Consider the following 16,500-nt stretch of genomic DNA (forward strand, 5'->3'; position numbering starts at 1 on the left):
TATCATGAAATGCATAAACTCTATATTTCAGAAACATGCCAAACAATAAAAAAAATCACCACACTGGCTGCGGGGCTGGGCCCGACTGTGCAAAAGAATGTCCATGGGTTAAATTTTAAAAGTGATCATAACATTATCTGCTTTGTAACTAGCACACAATTACATACAAACACACAAACACACACACACACACACACACACACTCACACTCAGCTATCTCTTGGGGAGAGACATCTGTAGAGTTCGAATTTAGTTCTGCTCCAGGTTTTCTGTCATCTTCTAGCACTCTCTTAAGGCACATGATTCTCAAAACAGGTTGGAGGGGCAAAGATTGGTGGCTGTCTTTTTGTGCTCGAAGAGGCCCAAAATGACATCAATAGCCAGGGTCAAGGTACAGTGTGTCCACTGTGGCTGATCAGACCAGTATGAGCTCAGAGGGCTCTATGATAGGTTGGGCACCAATAGTCCATGTGAACATTTGGAGAGGAGATGTTTCTAAATTTGGGCATCTCAAGTTTCTTTTGAGCTACAGCAAAGAAGGGGCAGAGCAGGGAATTGTTAAGTCCTTGGGTACCAGCTGATCTGCCTTATAAACAAAGGCACTGCCCATGGAGTCGCTTCTGACACAGTGGGCACTGACCAGCCAAGGCCCCTTGCTGGAGACTTAAACAATTCACTTGGGCCTAGTCTGGGTGATTCCTTTGGGACAATCAAATTCAAATCACGTTAACTAAATGGCATTTTTCAAAAAACACAGCATGGTAGCCTCCATTCTCCTCAGTCATCAGTGTTGCTTTAAGTTGGAGATGGGATAGGAAAGCCTTGTGTCAAAGAGGTGAAGGAAGGGAAGAAAGTTGGGAGAAACCCAGATTTCCCACCTCCCTTGGTAGTAGTTCTCTGACGTCAACTGTACTTCCACCAGGAATCCTCAAATGCCCTGGACAGCCTCATCCTGCACTCTTCATCTTAGGTCCCAAGAATGACTCAGGAGATGGAGGTTGTCTTGCAGGCAAACAGATCCAAGCTCCCTTTGTCTTGCTGCAATCATTCCCCCTGCTTTATACCCCATCTCAGAATCTCCTCTAACTCTTATTACTTGTCAGGGTTTGGAGTCCCCAGGGAACAGCCCTGTACATAAGCCAAGATGGCGTTCTGCAGGAAGCTCGCTCGCTGGGCCTCTTCCTCCCGAAGCCTGCTGATCTCTGCATTCTTGAGCCTCAGCTTTTCCCTGATAGAAGCATTCTCACTCTCTCTGTCCAGCAGAGCCTCTCGGTGGCTGCTTGACATCACTGTCGGGGGAGAAGAAATTCGGTGAGCGGAAGCAGTGGTCTCTTTGTCTGAGCCACATAGTGTCATGTGGAGCCAGGAGGCCAGGGGTAAGAGGAACATCTCCTGTCACCCTCTTTGTGGAGGTGTTTCAGGGTTGAGGCCTTACCTTTGATCTGCCTTTCCAGGGTTGCAATCTTCTCCTTTAGCCCTTCCTGCGCCGTCTGCTCTGCCTGCAAGTGGCCAATTTGCGCCTGCAAATCTACTCGCACCTTGTTCACTTCGGTCACCTTTTCCTGTTCCTTGTTTCTCAGTTCCTATTGGGGGAAATACTGTGAGGAGAGAAAGTGGGCCCCCAGCCGTTGCCTCTCTGCAGGGACTGGAAGGCCCTACAGACGCACCTGCTGCAGCTCCTCTAGCTGCCGTCTCAGCCCTTCCATCTGAAGGCTCATCTGGTTGCTCTTGGCCTGGCTTTCAGCCACAGCTTGTTTCTGCTGGAGGCAGTATTCCTGAGCTTCATCCCGGGCCTGGGACATCAGCCTAATTTTCTCTTCCAGATGAGTCATTCGCTGTTGCTACAAAGTCCAAAGAAGAACAATGACTGGGGCCGTCTTGGAAGCATGGGTCACCACCGTGCACTGTCACCTTGGGAGAGCTTCCCTAGAAGGCTCCTACTCTCCCCTCCTCCAACACTTTTGACTGTCTTATTCTTCCTCTCAGGACTTCTTCAAATCCCTCCAATGAACCCCAACCCAACTCAATGCCTTCTTTACTCCATGGTTCCACAATTCTTACACAGTAACAGGCCAAGAGCTTTACAACCAGCCCCCAAGAGCAAAGAACTGTTCAATTCTTTTGTTGCATGCAATACTGCTTGAAATCAATGGGTCAAAGGCTATAATTAGGGAAACTAATCATTGCAATGGTGTCTATTGCAATAGAATTTGATCTGTAAATTAAGTTGGTACTTGTTTAAATACTGTTTTCTCATATTATTTTCATGTGTGTGCCCTATCTCCCCCATTAGAGTTGGAATCTGTTGAGCGTGGCAACTCAACTTCTATTTCTTGGGCATCCTATTTTTGTCTTCTCTCCCAAAATACCAGTAAAAAGCTTGGCTTCTACGTTGTTGATCGACTCACCATTTCCAGGCGGACTTGGTTCTTGGCCTTCATTATCTCTTCCTCTGCCTGACCTCGCTCGGCTAGTATAGCTTTCTTCACTCGGCTCACCTCCTACTTGGGTACAGACATGAAACCTCTAGGCTGCCCATGCCCATTTGCAGGGCCACCTAACAGGTCTTTGACCAAAGTCAGCCCTTTTGGGGGTGGGAAGCATGGACTTGTAATTTCACCAATGGAAGGAATTTCCCATAAAAAAGCAACCTCTACCAATGCAGATGAGCAATTGTTTTTCACCTTAAGAGTCAGAGAGTTGACTGGGGGCTCTGAGAGGTTAAGGGCCTTGCCTAGGGTCACCCAACCAGTATGTGTCAGGGGTGAGACTTGAACACTTATCCACTCTGCCATGCTACTTTTCAACTTTAGCCTGGAGTTCTCAATTATTGAACTAAATTCAGCTATTTCTTAACCAGGCCTTTTGCCAGGATATCTCGCCCACCCTGCCCAAACTCGTATGAGAAATAAGTGGCCTCAAAACAAGGGAGGATCCTTTCACCCTTTGCCCTAAGCCAGGGGTGAGAACCTGTGGCCTTAAGGCCACATGTGGCCCTCTAGGTCCTCAAGTGCAGCCCTCTGACTCAATCCAAACTTTTCTGTGAATTTTGGATTCAAGGGGCCACACTTGAGGATCTAGAGGGCCACATGTGGCCCCAAGCCTCCCCACTTCCAATCCAATTGAAGCCTTGCTTTGACACTGCCTGCTTCTTAGATCACCTTCTGGGTTTCTGGGCATTTCCCCTAAGAAGATCACAAGGCAGACACTGGCAGAAAGTAAGGGAGGGGTGGGGTAACTCAGGGGCCCAGAAGCCAGATATCCTCGAATCTGTGTCCACTAGGCTTCTGCTATGACAATGAAGCACAAGGAGGATATGGGGAGGGGTGATAGCTACAGTCCAGAGGGTTATTTCCAATCTCTACTCTAAGATATGTTGGTTGTGGGTCAGTGTCCCTGCCCTGTGTTGCCCCCCATTATGAATGCTCACCTCCTCCAGGGAGATTCGAACCGTCTCCAGCTTTTGTATCCTTTCCTGTAAGGATCGTTCACTTTCCTCCATGTGACGACTCATGTGTTCTACCTGTCCAGTAACAAAGATGCAGTGCTTGAAGCCTCGAGAAGCCCCGCTCCCTAATTCTTTTCCCAGCAGCCTCTGGAAACAGCTGCTTTTCTGAGCCCCATTCATTTTCTCCTGAGAAGAGTCGAGTTCAAGGCCAAAAGGCCTCCGACTCTGCCACTGAAGAAAAACTGAGATGGGAAAGGATTGTTCACCTATTTGAAAGTGAATTCATTTTCCAAGAGAAATTAACTAATATTAAAATGTGCTAGGCTGCTCTCCCTCCTGGTATCTTTTAGGCAAGTTTTAAGTCAGACAGGTAGCCTAGGAAAGTGGATACTCAGAGCCTGGGAATTAGGAGGCCTCGGTTCAAATCCTTACTCTAATTACTTACTTAACCAGCTGAACTAATAGTGTTTGAAAGACCTATTTGCCAAGGCTGTTGTGAGGATTAAGAATGTATGGTGAGTATTTTGTGAATGATAAGGCATAGTTTGGCTATTTATTTCTTACCAGAGTAAAAAATCCGTGTAGAGAGAGAATTCCCAATGAGGAACTTCCTCTACCGTGCAAATCTGCACCTTTGGGACTGAAAGGCTATAAGTGACTTGCCCAGGGTAACATGGCCAGTGTGTGTCAGAAGCTGAACTCAGGTCTTCGTGACTCCAAGTCCGACTCTCTTTTCACTCTGCCACGCTCTTTTGTTCAACAAACTCTCTATAAAAAGATGGGTGCTCTATGATTAACCAGGCATCGGGAGACCTGGGTTGGGGTCTAGCTCTGCCACCACTCCTCTGAGTGACTTCTGGCAGGGTGCTTTACTTCCCTGGCCATGCTTCCACCTGTCTGGAAGGTTTCTTCTTGCTTTTCTGCTATTCTAGGATACTATGACCGCCCCAGTTGGCTGGGGAAAAACTACAGCTTCCCAGAAGCTACCTCTCTGCCAATCCCACTAGATGGATGTTTTGTGGGCCAGTTTAGTGGTACCCCTGGTGGGTTTGGGAATAGCAATAAACTTTACGAAAGGCTGAGAGACTAAGGAGGCTCTAAAGTTGGTTGTGGGTCCTTCCTCACCTCTTTAAGTCGGAGGCTTTCTGAATCTTCTAAGCTTTGTTTGAATCTCCTCTTCTCCATTTCCAGGCGCTCTGGAAACTCAAAGTAGAGAGATGTGGGTCACACTCTTCCACAGGAGTGGCCTGGTGACCCCACGTGACCCTGTTCTCCCTCGGTGTCCCCCTCCCTTTGTGCCTTCCCAGTATTCACCCTCCGCCTGAGTTAAGCGTAGCTTCAGCTCCGCTGTTATGTTGGTCAGTTCCTGCTTTGTCAGGAATAGCCGTTCCTGCTGAGTCTTGCTTTTTCGCTCTAGTTCATCCACCTGAAAGGCCAACATTATTTAGAGCAGAGGTGTCAAACATGTGGCTCTCCAGTGCAGCCCGAACCAAATCAAAATGTAATTGGAAAATATTTTAATAAAAATACAAAACACAGCTAATATTAATATGTGGTTTTCTACGTCACTATGTGGCCTATAGGGATCCTTGTGTATGTTTTAGCGGTTCCTACTTCTGTGTGAGTTTGACATGGGTGAGGTCAGGTCCACTCAGCTCTATCTCCTGGACAGCTTTGCCAGGACAGAGCTGCTGTTCCTTAGCTGGAGTATACAAACATGCTCCCCATCAGCCTGTTAGCCCTGGCCTGGCCTGGCCCCCTACTATACCTGGTTACGTAGAAGCATATTTCTTTCATTGGAGGCAGCCAATTCTTTCAATAGTTTAGATTCCCGATCTGCAGCTTCCTAGGAGTACAATTAGGTGAGAAGTAACTTTGGTCAGGTTCTTTCTGCCACACCTCTGGGACCTACACAATATTGCTCCCAAGTCATCTACCTGTTGCCCAATCTTCCCCCGATCACTGAATCAATTGAAATCCTTCATCCAGTGTACCTGTTGCTCTAGCTTCAGTTCCTTGGACTGCCGCTGTGACAGGTTTATTTGTTCCTGCTGTGCAGTGGTCAACAGCTCGCTCAGGTCTTGGGCCTTCTGCTCAGACAGGGCCAAGGCAGCCTCAGTCATCTGCAGCCTATATGATGGGAGAGGAAGTTTATTAGATCAGTGCCTCCTGGGTACAGCACACTGGGTTAGGCATTAGGGGAGGGTAAGACATCTAGTTAGGAGGATAAGAAAAAATACAGGGAACTACAAAAGCAACATTACATCACATAACAAAGGCACCAGAAAGTGGCAAAAGAAAGTGCTATGGTGAAGTCCGTGTGGGAAGCCTGTGCTTAGGAGGGATGCTTTTTAAGACTCTAGAAGTTTCTTCTGATTACTACTTTAAACTCACATTCTTCAGCCCGACTCTTAAAGATCCCATCACCAACTGTCCCTCCCTCTGCGCCCTTCTCCATCACCTTAATTTCTCTATTCCAGTAAACCTAGTCCAGCTAAAAAACCAAACCAAACTTACTTATTCCATCAAATACACCTGTAGACCTTTCCTCTTCTCTGCCAGTCCACATCCCACCCCACCTCCTTCAAAACCCAGCACCAAATTCTTTCTCCAAGAAGCCATTCTGTATTAACCCAACCCAACCTTAACTTTTCCTTTACTGTGCATCATTTTTTAAAGCACACTTGTTGCCACTGGCTCATTATTTTCCCCTAGTATTCTGAAATGCCCATGCCTGTGTGTTCTCATGCCTGGACTGCTCTGTGAAGGTCAGAGACAGAAAAGGTTTTTAATATCTCTTGATGCGTCCAGGGAGCCTACAGGTGTACCCTAAACCATCGAGCTGCCTACTCCAGCCTAGCCCACTACATACTTGGCTTTGAGGGAGTTGATGATGGAATGACGCTCATTCAGGGCCTCTTGAAGCTGACTTACTCGGACTGCCGATGACCTATAGAATGGAAAGAGAGCTCATCATTGAAACAAACCCATCTATCCCATAAAGCAGCTGCCTCTCACCTCCTGAACCACTCACTTGGAATTCCTGGAAATCTCTTCCCTCTGTTTATCAATTGTATCCATCAGGTTCAGGAACTGGGGACAGAACAGACATAAACCATGTAACAATGGTGAATCCTAACACTTTAGTTGAGATCTGGGACAAAGGGCATGATTCCAGATCAGCAGAAGACTAAGCAGCCCTCAGGTCATGCCAAGGAAATAAGAGCGTCTACCCTTCTAATGTCACACCTCTTCTATGCCCTTTGGGTATCCCCTGTGGCACTGGGCTGTTAGCTACTAGAAAGGACAAACACTTGGTACTGAGGGATTCCGGGGTACAAGTGCAGAAAATGGAGTCAGGAAAACAGGCGAATCGGATGAAATGACTTGACAATGCAGAGAAAAACTCTAGGGAGACACTGGAAAATGAGCACTAGCCCTCCCTCCTTCCCCCCCAGAGAGGAAAAGTGGATGGCCTAGCTCATGATGACCAAGAGAAAGATAAGCTACTGAAGGTCCCCGATTTAACAACTCCTTTCCTGAGGAGAGAAACTTAAGGAGTAGGAAGGAAGGGGAAGAAACTTGGCTTCTCTTCACCTACATAAAGTCCATAATGAACAGGGCAAGGGAAATCATCTCACTGAGGGTAAGCAATAAAAACACAAGCACAAACTGCAGCATATGGCAGGTGGCCAGCTTCTTGTGGGAGGAGTCTGTGCGCTGGGCTGCCCCCTCCCCAAGACCGAGGTGAGATGGCAGCTGAGAAGGAAAGCTGCCTACCTGTTTGGACTTCTCTTCTTTGAGGCTTTGGACTTCTTTGCTCAGCACATAGGTCCGGATGTGATTCTCCTGGAGTGACACCTGCCTGTCTAGGTTGTGATCCATGGCTTGTTCTGTCAGAAGACAGTAGTGCCACCCCTGTACCCCTCTTTGCTCTGAGATAGCTGTCTCATGACTTGGCAGAGAGCTGGATCACCCACTTGTAGCCAGACTGTTCTTTTGGCCTGTCCAGAGACTGCAGCTGAGGACAGGTCTCAGGACCCTGAGGACCACCAACCACACATTCTATCCCTTCTGGTCACTTTTATAAATTACTGCTATTATGACAGATGAGATACATAAATAATCCCAAACGAGAAATGGGCAGGAGCTGCACGCAATGTCACTTCAGCAGTCTCACCTTCTCTGACTTTTCATTTAGGGTGATTTTAAAATGAATTGGCATTTCCTGGGAATACTCTGACTGAGAAGCAGTTGGAGGGGATTCAGGATTATGGGGAAGGGTAAGGAGAAACTGGGCTATGACTTTTCATTCTCTCTGGAGAACTGACAAACTAGAATCTTGCCCCCAAGTGAATGGCTGAAAGTTTAGTGCACCGTTATTTTTCTGAAGAAGTAATATGGCACAGGGGAAAGTGTTGAACTGGAGGCAGGAGACTCGAGTTCAAATCCTGCCTCTGTCACTTACCCTGGGCAAGTCATTCTCTCAAGGCCTTGGTTTCCCCATCTGTAAAATGGGGACAATAACAACTGCAGGACTAATCCCTCATAGGATTATTGTGATGAAAGCACTTTTGTAAGTCTTTAAACAGTATATAAATACGAGAAATTACTATCATAGTGGCCCTTAAGACCCTCAGGGAATCTTGCCTGTATAGACATGGTCCCAGGGTCCTGCAAAAGCACCAGCCCCAAAGAACGAGGGTCAGAAGACCCTCCACCTACACTGATGTCACCCATAATCATGGCTGGCATTTATTTATCTTGTGCTTTAAAGTTTGCTAAGCACTTTATGTATGTTAACTAGAGGCGAGGAACCTGTGGCCTGTGGCTTCAAGGCTGCAGGTTCCCCACCCCTTGGCAAACCTTAAAGTCCCATTAAGCCATAGGATCTCCCACTTTAGGCTGGATTTCTGAGCTACCTCATTATAAATTTGCAGATGTTGGAATAAAACCTATTACTTCCTGTGCTTTCACAAAATACTTTCTCTTAGGGAGAAGGCCTTATTCCATCAATAAATAGGTATGATGGAAGAGAAACTTCTCTACTACATACCAGTCCTATACACTTAAGAGTCTTCCCTACCCATCTGACAGTTCTGCAAAATAGCTTTTCCAAAACAGGATTCAATCAAAGGGACCCACCGGCTCTGAGAGTTGGTTTAGGTCCCATTTCAAGACACAGTTCTGAGAATCCAGTTCTCTCCAGCCCTGCCACTTACGAACAGCTTTCAAGATATCCCCTGGGATGTTGTTCCCAGCTAGCTCCAGCTTCCTTAAGGTCCTGTTGTTGGAAAGACAGTTTACAATTGCCCGGCCTCCCAGGAGTCCAATGTTATTCCAACGAAGATCTGAAGGGGAAACATGACAGCATCACAGGGACAGAGAAAACCACCAGAGGACAGAAGAATAGCAAAAAAGTCTTGCCATCAGTTGCTAATTCTCCCATTCCAACTGGAGGGGCTACGGAGTCACAGAGAAGGCAGCTGTGGAGCCTAAAGCAGCACGGGAGGCAGTGCTGGCAGAAAGGGACGAGCTAGAGCTTTGGCTTGGGAAGGGGAGAGGAAAGGCTCTGTTTCAAGTTACTAGCGCCTCCCCAGTCAGAGGTGAGCATGTACTTACCTGCCACTTTTTGAAAAACATGAAAATTGCAAAAGTCGGTGAAGGGGAGATAGCAAAATGCTTAGGGTAGTCCCGGTATGGAAAGGGACGCTAACTTGTACAAGTATAGTGAAGTTCCCTACAAGTGTAGGGAACATAAGCTAGTGCCCTCCATGGCTCAGCGGATAGAAGGCCAGGCCTGGAGTCAGAAAGATGCCTCGGATAGTTACTAGTGTGTGACACAGGGAGAGTCCGCTTGCCTTAGTCTCCTGTCTGTCACAAGGGGATGGTAACAGCCTCCCTGAGTTGTTGGAGGACCAAGTGAGATGGGATTTGTGAAGTGCTTTGGCAAATCTTAAAAAGCGCTCTAAGACACGCCAGCTGTTCTTATAATGTTCCTTTTTCAATGGTGTCCCAAGTTCCCTTTGCACTCTAGAGTGAAGACCGGCTCCGCGGCCAGGGGAGACAGAGACAGCGCCCCCCAGCTGCTGGGGACCGAACCGCCTTACCTATGTCTAGGAGAGTAGAATTGTTCTTCAAGGCCACGGCCAGCTCTTCTGCCCCCTTGTGGTTGATCTGGTTGTTTCGGAGGTCTAGTTGCTGCAGAGTAGTATTGGCCCCAAGTCCCTCACAGAAGAGAGAAAAACTTTCTTCCCACATCCCCAAGTTGTTCCACTCTAGAGTAAGTCTGTGAAAAGAGCCATCATCAGGGCTCACGAAGCCTGGCACAAACATGTACCCACGAAGGCTCATGGAAGTGAATAGGAGAGTGGTTTGGGAGCTTCTCTCTCTAGGAGCATCCCTGAGCCATGCTGCCGAGGAGGAGGTGGGCAGAGGGTCACTCTCTTACCTTTGAATGGCCTTGTTTTGTCGGAGGAGTTTGCCTAGAGCCTCAGCCCCTATAGCTCGAAGGTTATTGCCCTAGGACAAATGAAGAGTCAGTCATTCACCCTCCTGAAGGCTGGCCTCTCAACGTGACAGCCTCACCTTCTGAGGGAGCCTATCTGTGTGCTCTACCCTGTGATGAGGTGGAACTAGAGCTAGACCACCTTTAGGGATGGTCCCTAAGATGCTGCCTTTTTAAAAAAGAAGATACGTTTCCCTCAAAGTTGGCATCACAACATTCCCTCGTGGGAATCATTCATTCATTCAACACTATGTATTAAGCGCTGTAGGAGATATGATCTCTACCTTTGAGCGTAAGGATTTTTATGAATTTAAGATACATATCTATAACACAATTAGACAAACAATCCTGGGGCCACATACAAGCTAGGCCATTCAAACAATGTCACTGTCACTGTCTAAACTTAGAGAGGGCTAATCTGAGATGCTTCCATAGGACACCAGACACTACTCCACAATAAATATTTGCCCACCCCCATTTTTCCCTCCATTCTCCCTCATGGCTCTTTGGGTCTGGTGTTATTGTGAAGAATGTTTCTATCTGCTCACCTTTAAATCCAGATATCTGACTACTGAGTTTGAACAAAGTCCTTGTATGAGCAGTTTGGATCCTGTAAGAGACAAGGAGTTATTTTTTTCTTGGAATACAGGGCTTCCCTTTACCTATCTGCAGGCAACTACTCAGAACTAGGAAAAGAGATTTTTTTTATTTTCAGTTTGGCCATTCCTGTAGCAACAAAATGTTACTCCAACTCACTACGATCAGCTAGCCAAACAGACTGAGACCTGTAGGGATTCTCCCCTGATAATAAGAAATTACATTCATATAACATCTTAAAGTCCAAACAGCATTTTCTCAAGCTGAAATCAGGAATACTCAGCAAAGGTTCCCAGGTTTCAGGCAAGGAAACTGACATTCATGGAGGTGAACTGTTATCATATGATAAGTTTATTTCTAAGCCAATGCATAGAGTTTGGTATAAGCCTAGATCAAGCCAGAGGATGGGGTAGCGGTTTGGTTATTGTGGAAGTCTAGGAGCTATAGAGAAATATTTGGCCTCAAGTCCCTTGCAGAAGAGGGAAAAAAACTTTCTCCCCATCTCCCTAGGCTGTTCTACTCTAGAGTGAGGCTGGGAAAACAGACACCATGAGAGCAGAAGGAGCCTTAGGGGATTTGACTTTTGAGTGGGAACCTTAGTAGTTGTGTTCAGTAAATGAAATGCCGATGGAAGTTTCGGAAAATCTATGTATATGAACCCGGGACTTGGATGAGGAGTTCAGAACTGCTCAAGCCCAAACAGCAGCCAAAGGTTTTAGAATCTGCCCAAGTGCCCAAACCATCATTCACCTTCTTCACTCATCATGCAGTCACTTAGGAGAACCACCGAAAAGAGGACATCATTTTGCAGGAGCGTCCCCAGAGCTCTACAGGTGTCAACCGACAAGCTCTGGGTGGCCAGATTCAGTTTGCTCTTGCGATGGCCCTCCCGAAGATCATGCAGCTGAGAGAGGACTGCTTCCTGAGGCTCAGCGCCACTTTCCTTACACAGTCGGCTATAGGAACGGCGGAACTCCTCCATTGTCCCAGGAAAACTATAGGGGCTTCCTCAGTCTGTTCTTTATAGCCCAACTTTTCTGTGGAGAAATTGCACAATGAGAGAACTAGCAATTCCAAAGCCTCACAAGTTTTGAGGTGATCAGATCCATCCTTGGGAGAGTTATATGATGTTCCCAGGCCAAGCTGCCTTCACCATTGTTAACTTAAGATTTACACAGATAAATAAAGCACAAATTAGAATACGATAAATATATCAAAGGACCATAAAGTGCTACATTTTTAACAGTTTCTAACAATTCACTTTAAGACTAGATATGGGAGAGATTATCTCACTAGATGAGGGATGCAGGATGAAATTAGAAAAAGTGGGACAAGTGTTGGAAAATCATAAGGTCCTTCTTCCTCTTTCCTATTCTACTTCCACCGCTCTCAAAAAAAAAATGGGTGTTCAGTTATTGTGGTAGATAAGGGCAGGATGGGCTAAAGAATTAGGGAGGAGACACAAATAGGAGACGAAATGAAGTTCCTAGGTATGGGGACCTTGCCATACTGGAGGTCCCCTTGTTTACTGGGATGATTCCTAGAATTGATGGAGAGGAAGGCCCCAAGAAAGTTTAGGAGTGCAGTGCAGTCCTACTAAAGTCAAACCATCACCATCAGCTTTGACTATCAGTGGAGCCAAACTAGAACCCTGAACCCAAGAGCCTTGGGAATAGCAGTGCCTTCCAAAGCACCAGGCCTGCTCCCAGCCCAGCCCCTGCAGCTACCACTAGGGGGAGAAATCATTGTGGAGAGGGACCACCTTCCTTGTCACACTAAGCAGCAGTAACTGCTAACTACCACCAACAGGCAGATAAGCACAAGAGCCCTAGCAGTAGCAACATGCCCCAAGCCCACCAGTCCTGCTTCTAGCCTAGCCTCCTCTTACGGCAATAGTATGGGGAAACAACTTCTGTGGAGAAGTGACCAGCCATCCTTATCAACTGTCACTCAGCTGCCACACACAAGGGCAGGCAAGCCAGCCAAACTGGAGTAGCAAGGCACCTGCAGAAAGAGACAGGAGGCAGGCATGGGCCAGGCAGGTCAAATTCCACCCCTCCATCTTGGCAACCATCTCCCCTTGGACCCCAACGCAGGCAGCCCAGGACCCTGAACCCAAGAGCCTTGGGAGTAGCAAAGCCTCCAGGACCCTGAACCCAAGAGCTCTGGGAGTAGCAATGCCTCCAGGACCCTGAGCCCAAGAGCCTTGGGAGTAGCAAAGCCTCCAGGACCCTGAACCCAAGAGCCTTGGGAGTAGCAAAGCCTCCAGGACCCTGAACCCAAGAGCCTTGGGAGTAGCAAAGCCTCTAGGACCCTGAACCCAAGAGCTCTGGGAGTAGCAATGCCTCCAGGACCCTGAACCCAAGAGCCTTGGGAGTAGCAAAGCCTCCAGGACCCTGAACCCAAGAGCCTTGGGAGTAGCAAAGCCTCCAGGACCCTGAACCCAAGAGCTCTGGGAGTAGCAATGCCTCCAGGACCCTGAACCCAAGAGCCTTGGGAGTAGCAAAGCCTCCAGGACCCTGAACCCAAGAGCCTTGGGAGTAGAGAAGCCTCCAGGACCCTGAACCCAAGAGCCTTGGGAGTAGCAAAGCCTCCAGGACCCTGAACCCAAGAGCTCTGGGAGTAGCAATGCCTCCAGGACCCTGAACCCAAGAGCCTTGGGAGTAGCAAAGCCTCCAGGACCCTGAGCCCAAGAGCTCTGGGAGTAGCAATGCCTCCAGGACCCTGAACCCAAGAGCCTTGGGAGTAGCAAAGCCTCCAGGACCCTGAACCCAAGAGCTCTGGGAGTAGCAATGCCTCCAGGACCCTGAGCCCAAGAGCCTTGGGAGTTGCAATGCCTGCAGCACAGTGCTCTCTGCCACCACCCTGGAAAGCATCCCCTGCGGAGATGCAGCCTGGTAACTAACTGCTCCTCCCGGTGCTCCAGCCCCAGCTCCTGACGACCCAGAAAACAAAGTTCTGCCCCACGGTCCTTGGCACTGTCAAATAGTACAATACCAGAAACTGCTGTGATTTTATCAGTAGCAATAACATTAACGAAGGGGCATTACCATCCGCTGTCTCAGCACCCTAAGGACCACGGCACTTTTTCCACGTGCAACCTTCCACGCGTGTGGTCGCCCCCATTAGAATGTGATCTCCTTGAGAGCAGGGCTTTGTCTGACTTTTCCATCTCCAGCGCTTAGCGCGTAGTAAGCGCTTTCGTAAAATATTTACAAATTGCATTTTTTCTTCATGACAGCGTTATGTCGGGGAGGACAACAGACGAGGATGGGGAGAGTAGCACGTGTGCATTGGGGGATGTATGGGGCAGAACGTTAGTGACAGGGATAGAGAGGCAGGGTGGAATGGAGATGGGGGATCATATGGGGGGCGCTATAGAAGAGGCAGCAGTATAGGAACAAGGGCAGTGTTTAGTGGGGTCAGTATACAGGAAACGATGGTGTAGAGAGGCGGAGGAGATAGAGACAGAGACACCGAGAGCAGGGAATGGGGAGGAAAGTAACACGAAGAGGGCCGTAGATGAGGGAAGGAAGCACTGGGGGAGGGGGTGTGCGGAGAAGGCACTGAATGGGGGAGGAGGTACTGTCTGGGGAGGGGGACGATGGAGAGAGGGGCGTGTACTGGGGGGGCAGCGGAGAGGAGAGCTAATGATGCCGTGTGTCCCCTCCCCATCTCCCAAAGGAAGGTGGGAGCTGCTGACTAGTGGGGTCGCATCTGCTTTCCCCCCTCCCCACCCCTCGCCCTCACAGGCGTGGGTTCGAGGACACCCCCCCAGCTACACTCCGACTACGGCACCCGCACTGGCGGGGGGGCGGGGAGGGGGAACCGCCACCTCACTCACCGGTCGCCGCCAGCAGCGCCTCGGTAACCAGGAAGTGCGGGTTGCGCGGGGAAGGGTAGTTCAGGCTGAGGCCTGCAGGCGGTAGGAACTACAAGTCCCAGGAAGCCTCACGGGGCCTTCGCTTAGGAGGAGTCCCATGGCGGGCGGATGAAAGAGGAGAGAGCGCGCATGCGTCGGCGTCCGTAGCGGTTGGGACTGGAGCTGGAGCGGCAAGCGGCGGTGCGGCTGCCTCTTCCCGCGGCCGTTTCTCATTGGCTGGTATAAGACCTCCGGGGCGGGTCTCGGAGCTCTTAGCGGGTGTCTGCGGCTGAGATGGAGGAAGACGGTCCTAGCTTTAGGAAGGTAGGGCTTTGTCTGTGCCCCGAGAGCCGAGCGCTCCCGGGAGGCTGCGGAGCGAGAACGGGGCAGGGAGCGCCTGGGGCTGGGAAGGGGGCCGGAGAGAGGACTTGGAAATAAGAATGCAGGTGCTTTCTTCCTAAAGGGCATGTCAGACCCTGGCACCTCCCACCTCCCCATAACTGCAGCGGTTCCGTATTACCTTCAGATAAATACAGAAAACGCTTCGGCTTTGAAAACCTTTGCTCAGCTGACTCCCTCCTAAGTTTTCTTGGACCTGACTGCCCTCCACAAATTCCGTGACCCGGTGACACTGGCCTCCTTGCTGTTGTTCCATCTCCCGACTCCGAGCCTTTTCCCTACTAGTTCCCCGTGCTTGGAATGCACTCCCTCTTCATCTCCGACTCTTGGCCTCCCTGGCTGCCTTCAAGTCCCAGCTAAATCTCACCTTCTACGGAAAACCTTTCCTTTGTCCTCCTTGATATTAGTGTCCTCCTGCGCATTATCCCAGTTTATCCTGTTTCTACATAATCGTTACGTGTTTTCTCCCCCCCTTAGGCTGGGGGCTCCTTTTTTCCCGTCCTTCTTCCTTTGTCTCTCCGGCCCTTAGCACAGGTTATGTTTCAGTCGTATCTGACTCTCGATGACCCTGCCAGGGATTTTCTTGGCAAAGATCCTGGAGTGGTTTGCCGTTGCCTTCTCCAGCTCATTTTACAGATGAGGAAACTGAGGCAAACAAGGTTAAGTGACTCGCCCAGGGTCACACGGCTAGGAAGCGTCTGAGGCCAGATTTGAACCCAGGGAGATGAGTCTAGCCCATTCCAGGCCCTGAACTCTAACCAGTGTGCCACCTAGCTGCCCCTCTGGTGCATAGTAAGCCCTTCATAATTGCTTATTTACTGAATGGGCTTGAGAAAAGGCAGGCTTGGCATAGTCACTAGAATGCTAAATGGAGGCAGGAAGGATCACATCCCTCCTTTGCCTGTAGTAGATGCATGACTTGGGGCTAGTCATTTTACCTTTCCTCATCTGAAAAATGAAGATAAAACCCAAAGTGTCTACGTGGGGGGTGGGGGGCGGGGGCGGGCAGTTACGAAATTCAAATGAGATCGTGTAGCTACAACATAGCAAATGTAAAGTACTTTGTAAGCTTTAAAATGACATTCTATAAAATGTCTAAAATGTCAACAGTCTTTGACCCAGATTCCACTGCTAGGCATATATATACCCAAAGGAGGTTGGAGTCAGCCGTGGCAGCAACGCCTCAGCTCTCTTCAGTGGAGAACTCCTTAATTTATTTAAATCCCACCGTGGATTCTTTTGTATTTTTATTCATTTTGTTACATATTTCCCAATTACATTTTAATGTTCTGGCCACACTGGGGAGTGCTGCAGGCCAAAGCGGCCTCTTCCATTTACTCACTTCTCAATCCCTTACAGCCTATTTCAGATTCCACCACTCAGCCGAAACTGCTCCCTAAGTAATTCTCAGTTATCTCTAAACTACCGAATCCAATAGGCTTTTCTCAGTCCTCACTCCTTCCTTCTGGAACTCTTTCCTCCCTTGGCTACCATAACAGTTCCTCCTAGTTTTCTTCCGACCTGTCACCACTCCTCAGTCTCTTTTACCTGGCTCATTCTCTTTCTCAGGCCTCCTTTGTGCATGTCTTTTTCCATCCTCACTCCTGCACCTCTCAGTAGGTCCCATGAACCTATCTCTTTGTATACACCCCCCCCCCAATCTATTATATCCAGTCCTAACCTTGG

At 48.7% G+C, this 16,500-nt stretch overlaps 2 protein-coding genes across 2 annotated transcripts in view; one reads left to right on the forward strand and one right to left on the reverse strand.

Moving 5' to 3' along the window:
* On the reverse strand, positions 1–14,584 carry LRRC45 (leucine rich repeat containing 45). The gene is made up of 18 exons (XM_036754721.1): positions 14,398–14,584; positions 11,304–11,590; positions 10,505–10,566; positions 9,900–9,970; positions 9,559–9,737; positions 8,671–8,799; positions 7,229–7,341; positions 6,483–6,541; positions 6,321–6,398; positions 5,443–5,578; positions 5,217–5,294; positions 4,763–4,874; positions 4,574–4,644; positions 3,431–3,523; positions 2,409–2,501; positions 1,668–1,841; positions 1,436–1,583; positions 1–1,289 (listed from the first exon to the last, which is right to left on the reverse strand). Exons 2-18 carry the CDS (start codon positions 11,533–11,535, stop codon positions 1,093–1,095), a joined length of 2,025 nt encoding a protein of 674 aa, XP_036610616.1. The 5' UTR covers positions 11,536–11,590; positions 14,398–14,584; the 3' UTR covers positions 1–1,092.
* The window catches only part of CENPX (centromere protein X), a 17,228-nt gene continuing 15,172 nt past the window's right edge, over positions 14,445–16,500 (forward strand). The window contains exon 1 of the mRNA XM_036754724.1: positions 14,445–14,739. Coding sequence (XP_036610619.1) covers positions 14,710–14,739 — 30 coding nt within the window. The 5' untranslated portion in view covers positions 14,445–14,709. The remainder of the gene's footprint in view (positions 14,740–16,500) is intronic.

The sequence above is a fragment of the Trichosurus vulpecula genome, chromosome 4 (genome assembly GCF_011100635.1).
Source record: "Trichosurus vulpecula isolate mTriVul1 chromosome 4, mTriVul1.pri, whole genome shotgun sequence".
NCBI classification, from domain to species: Eukaryota; Metazoa; Chordata; class Mammalia; order Diprotodontia; family Phalangeridae; genus Trichosurus; species Trichosurus vulpecula.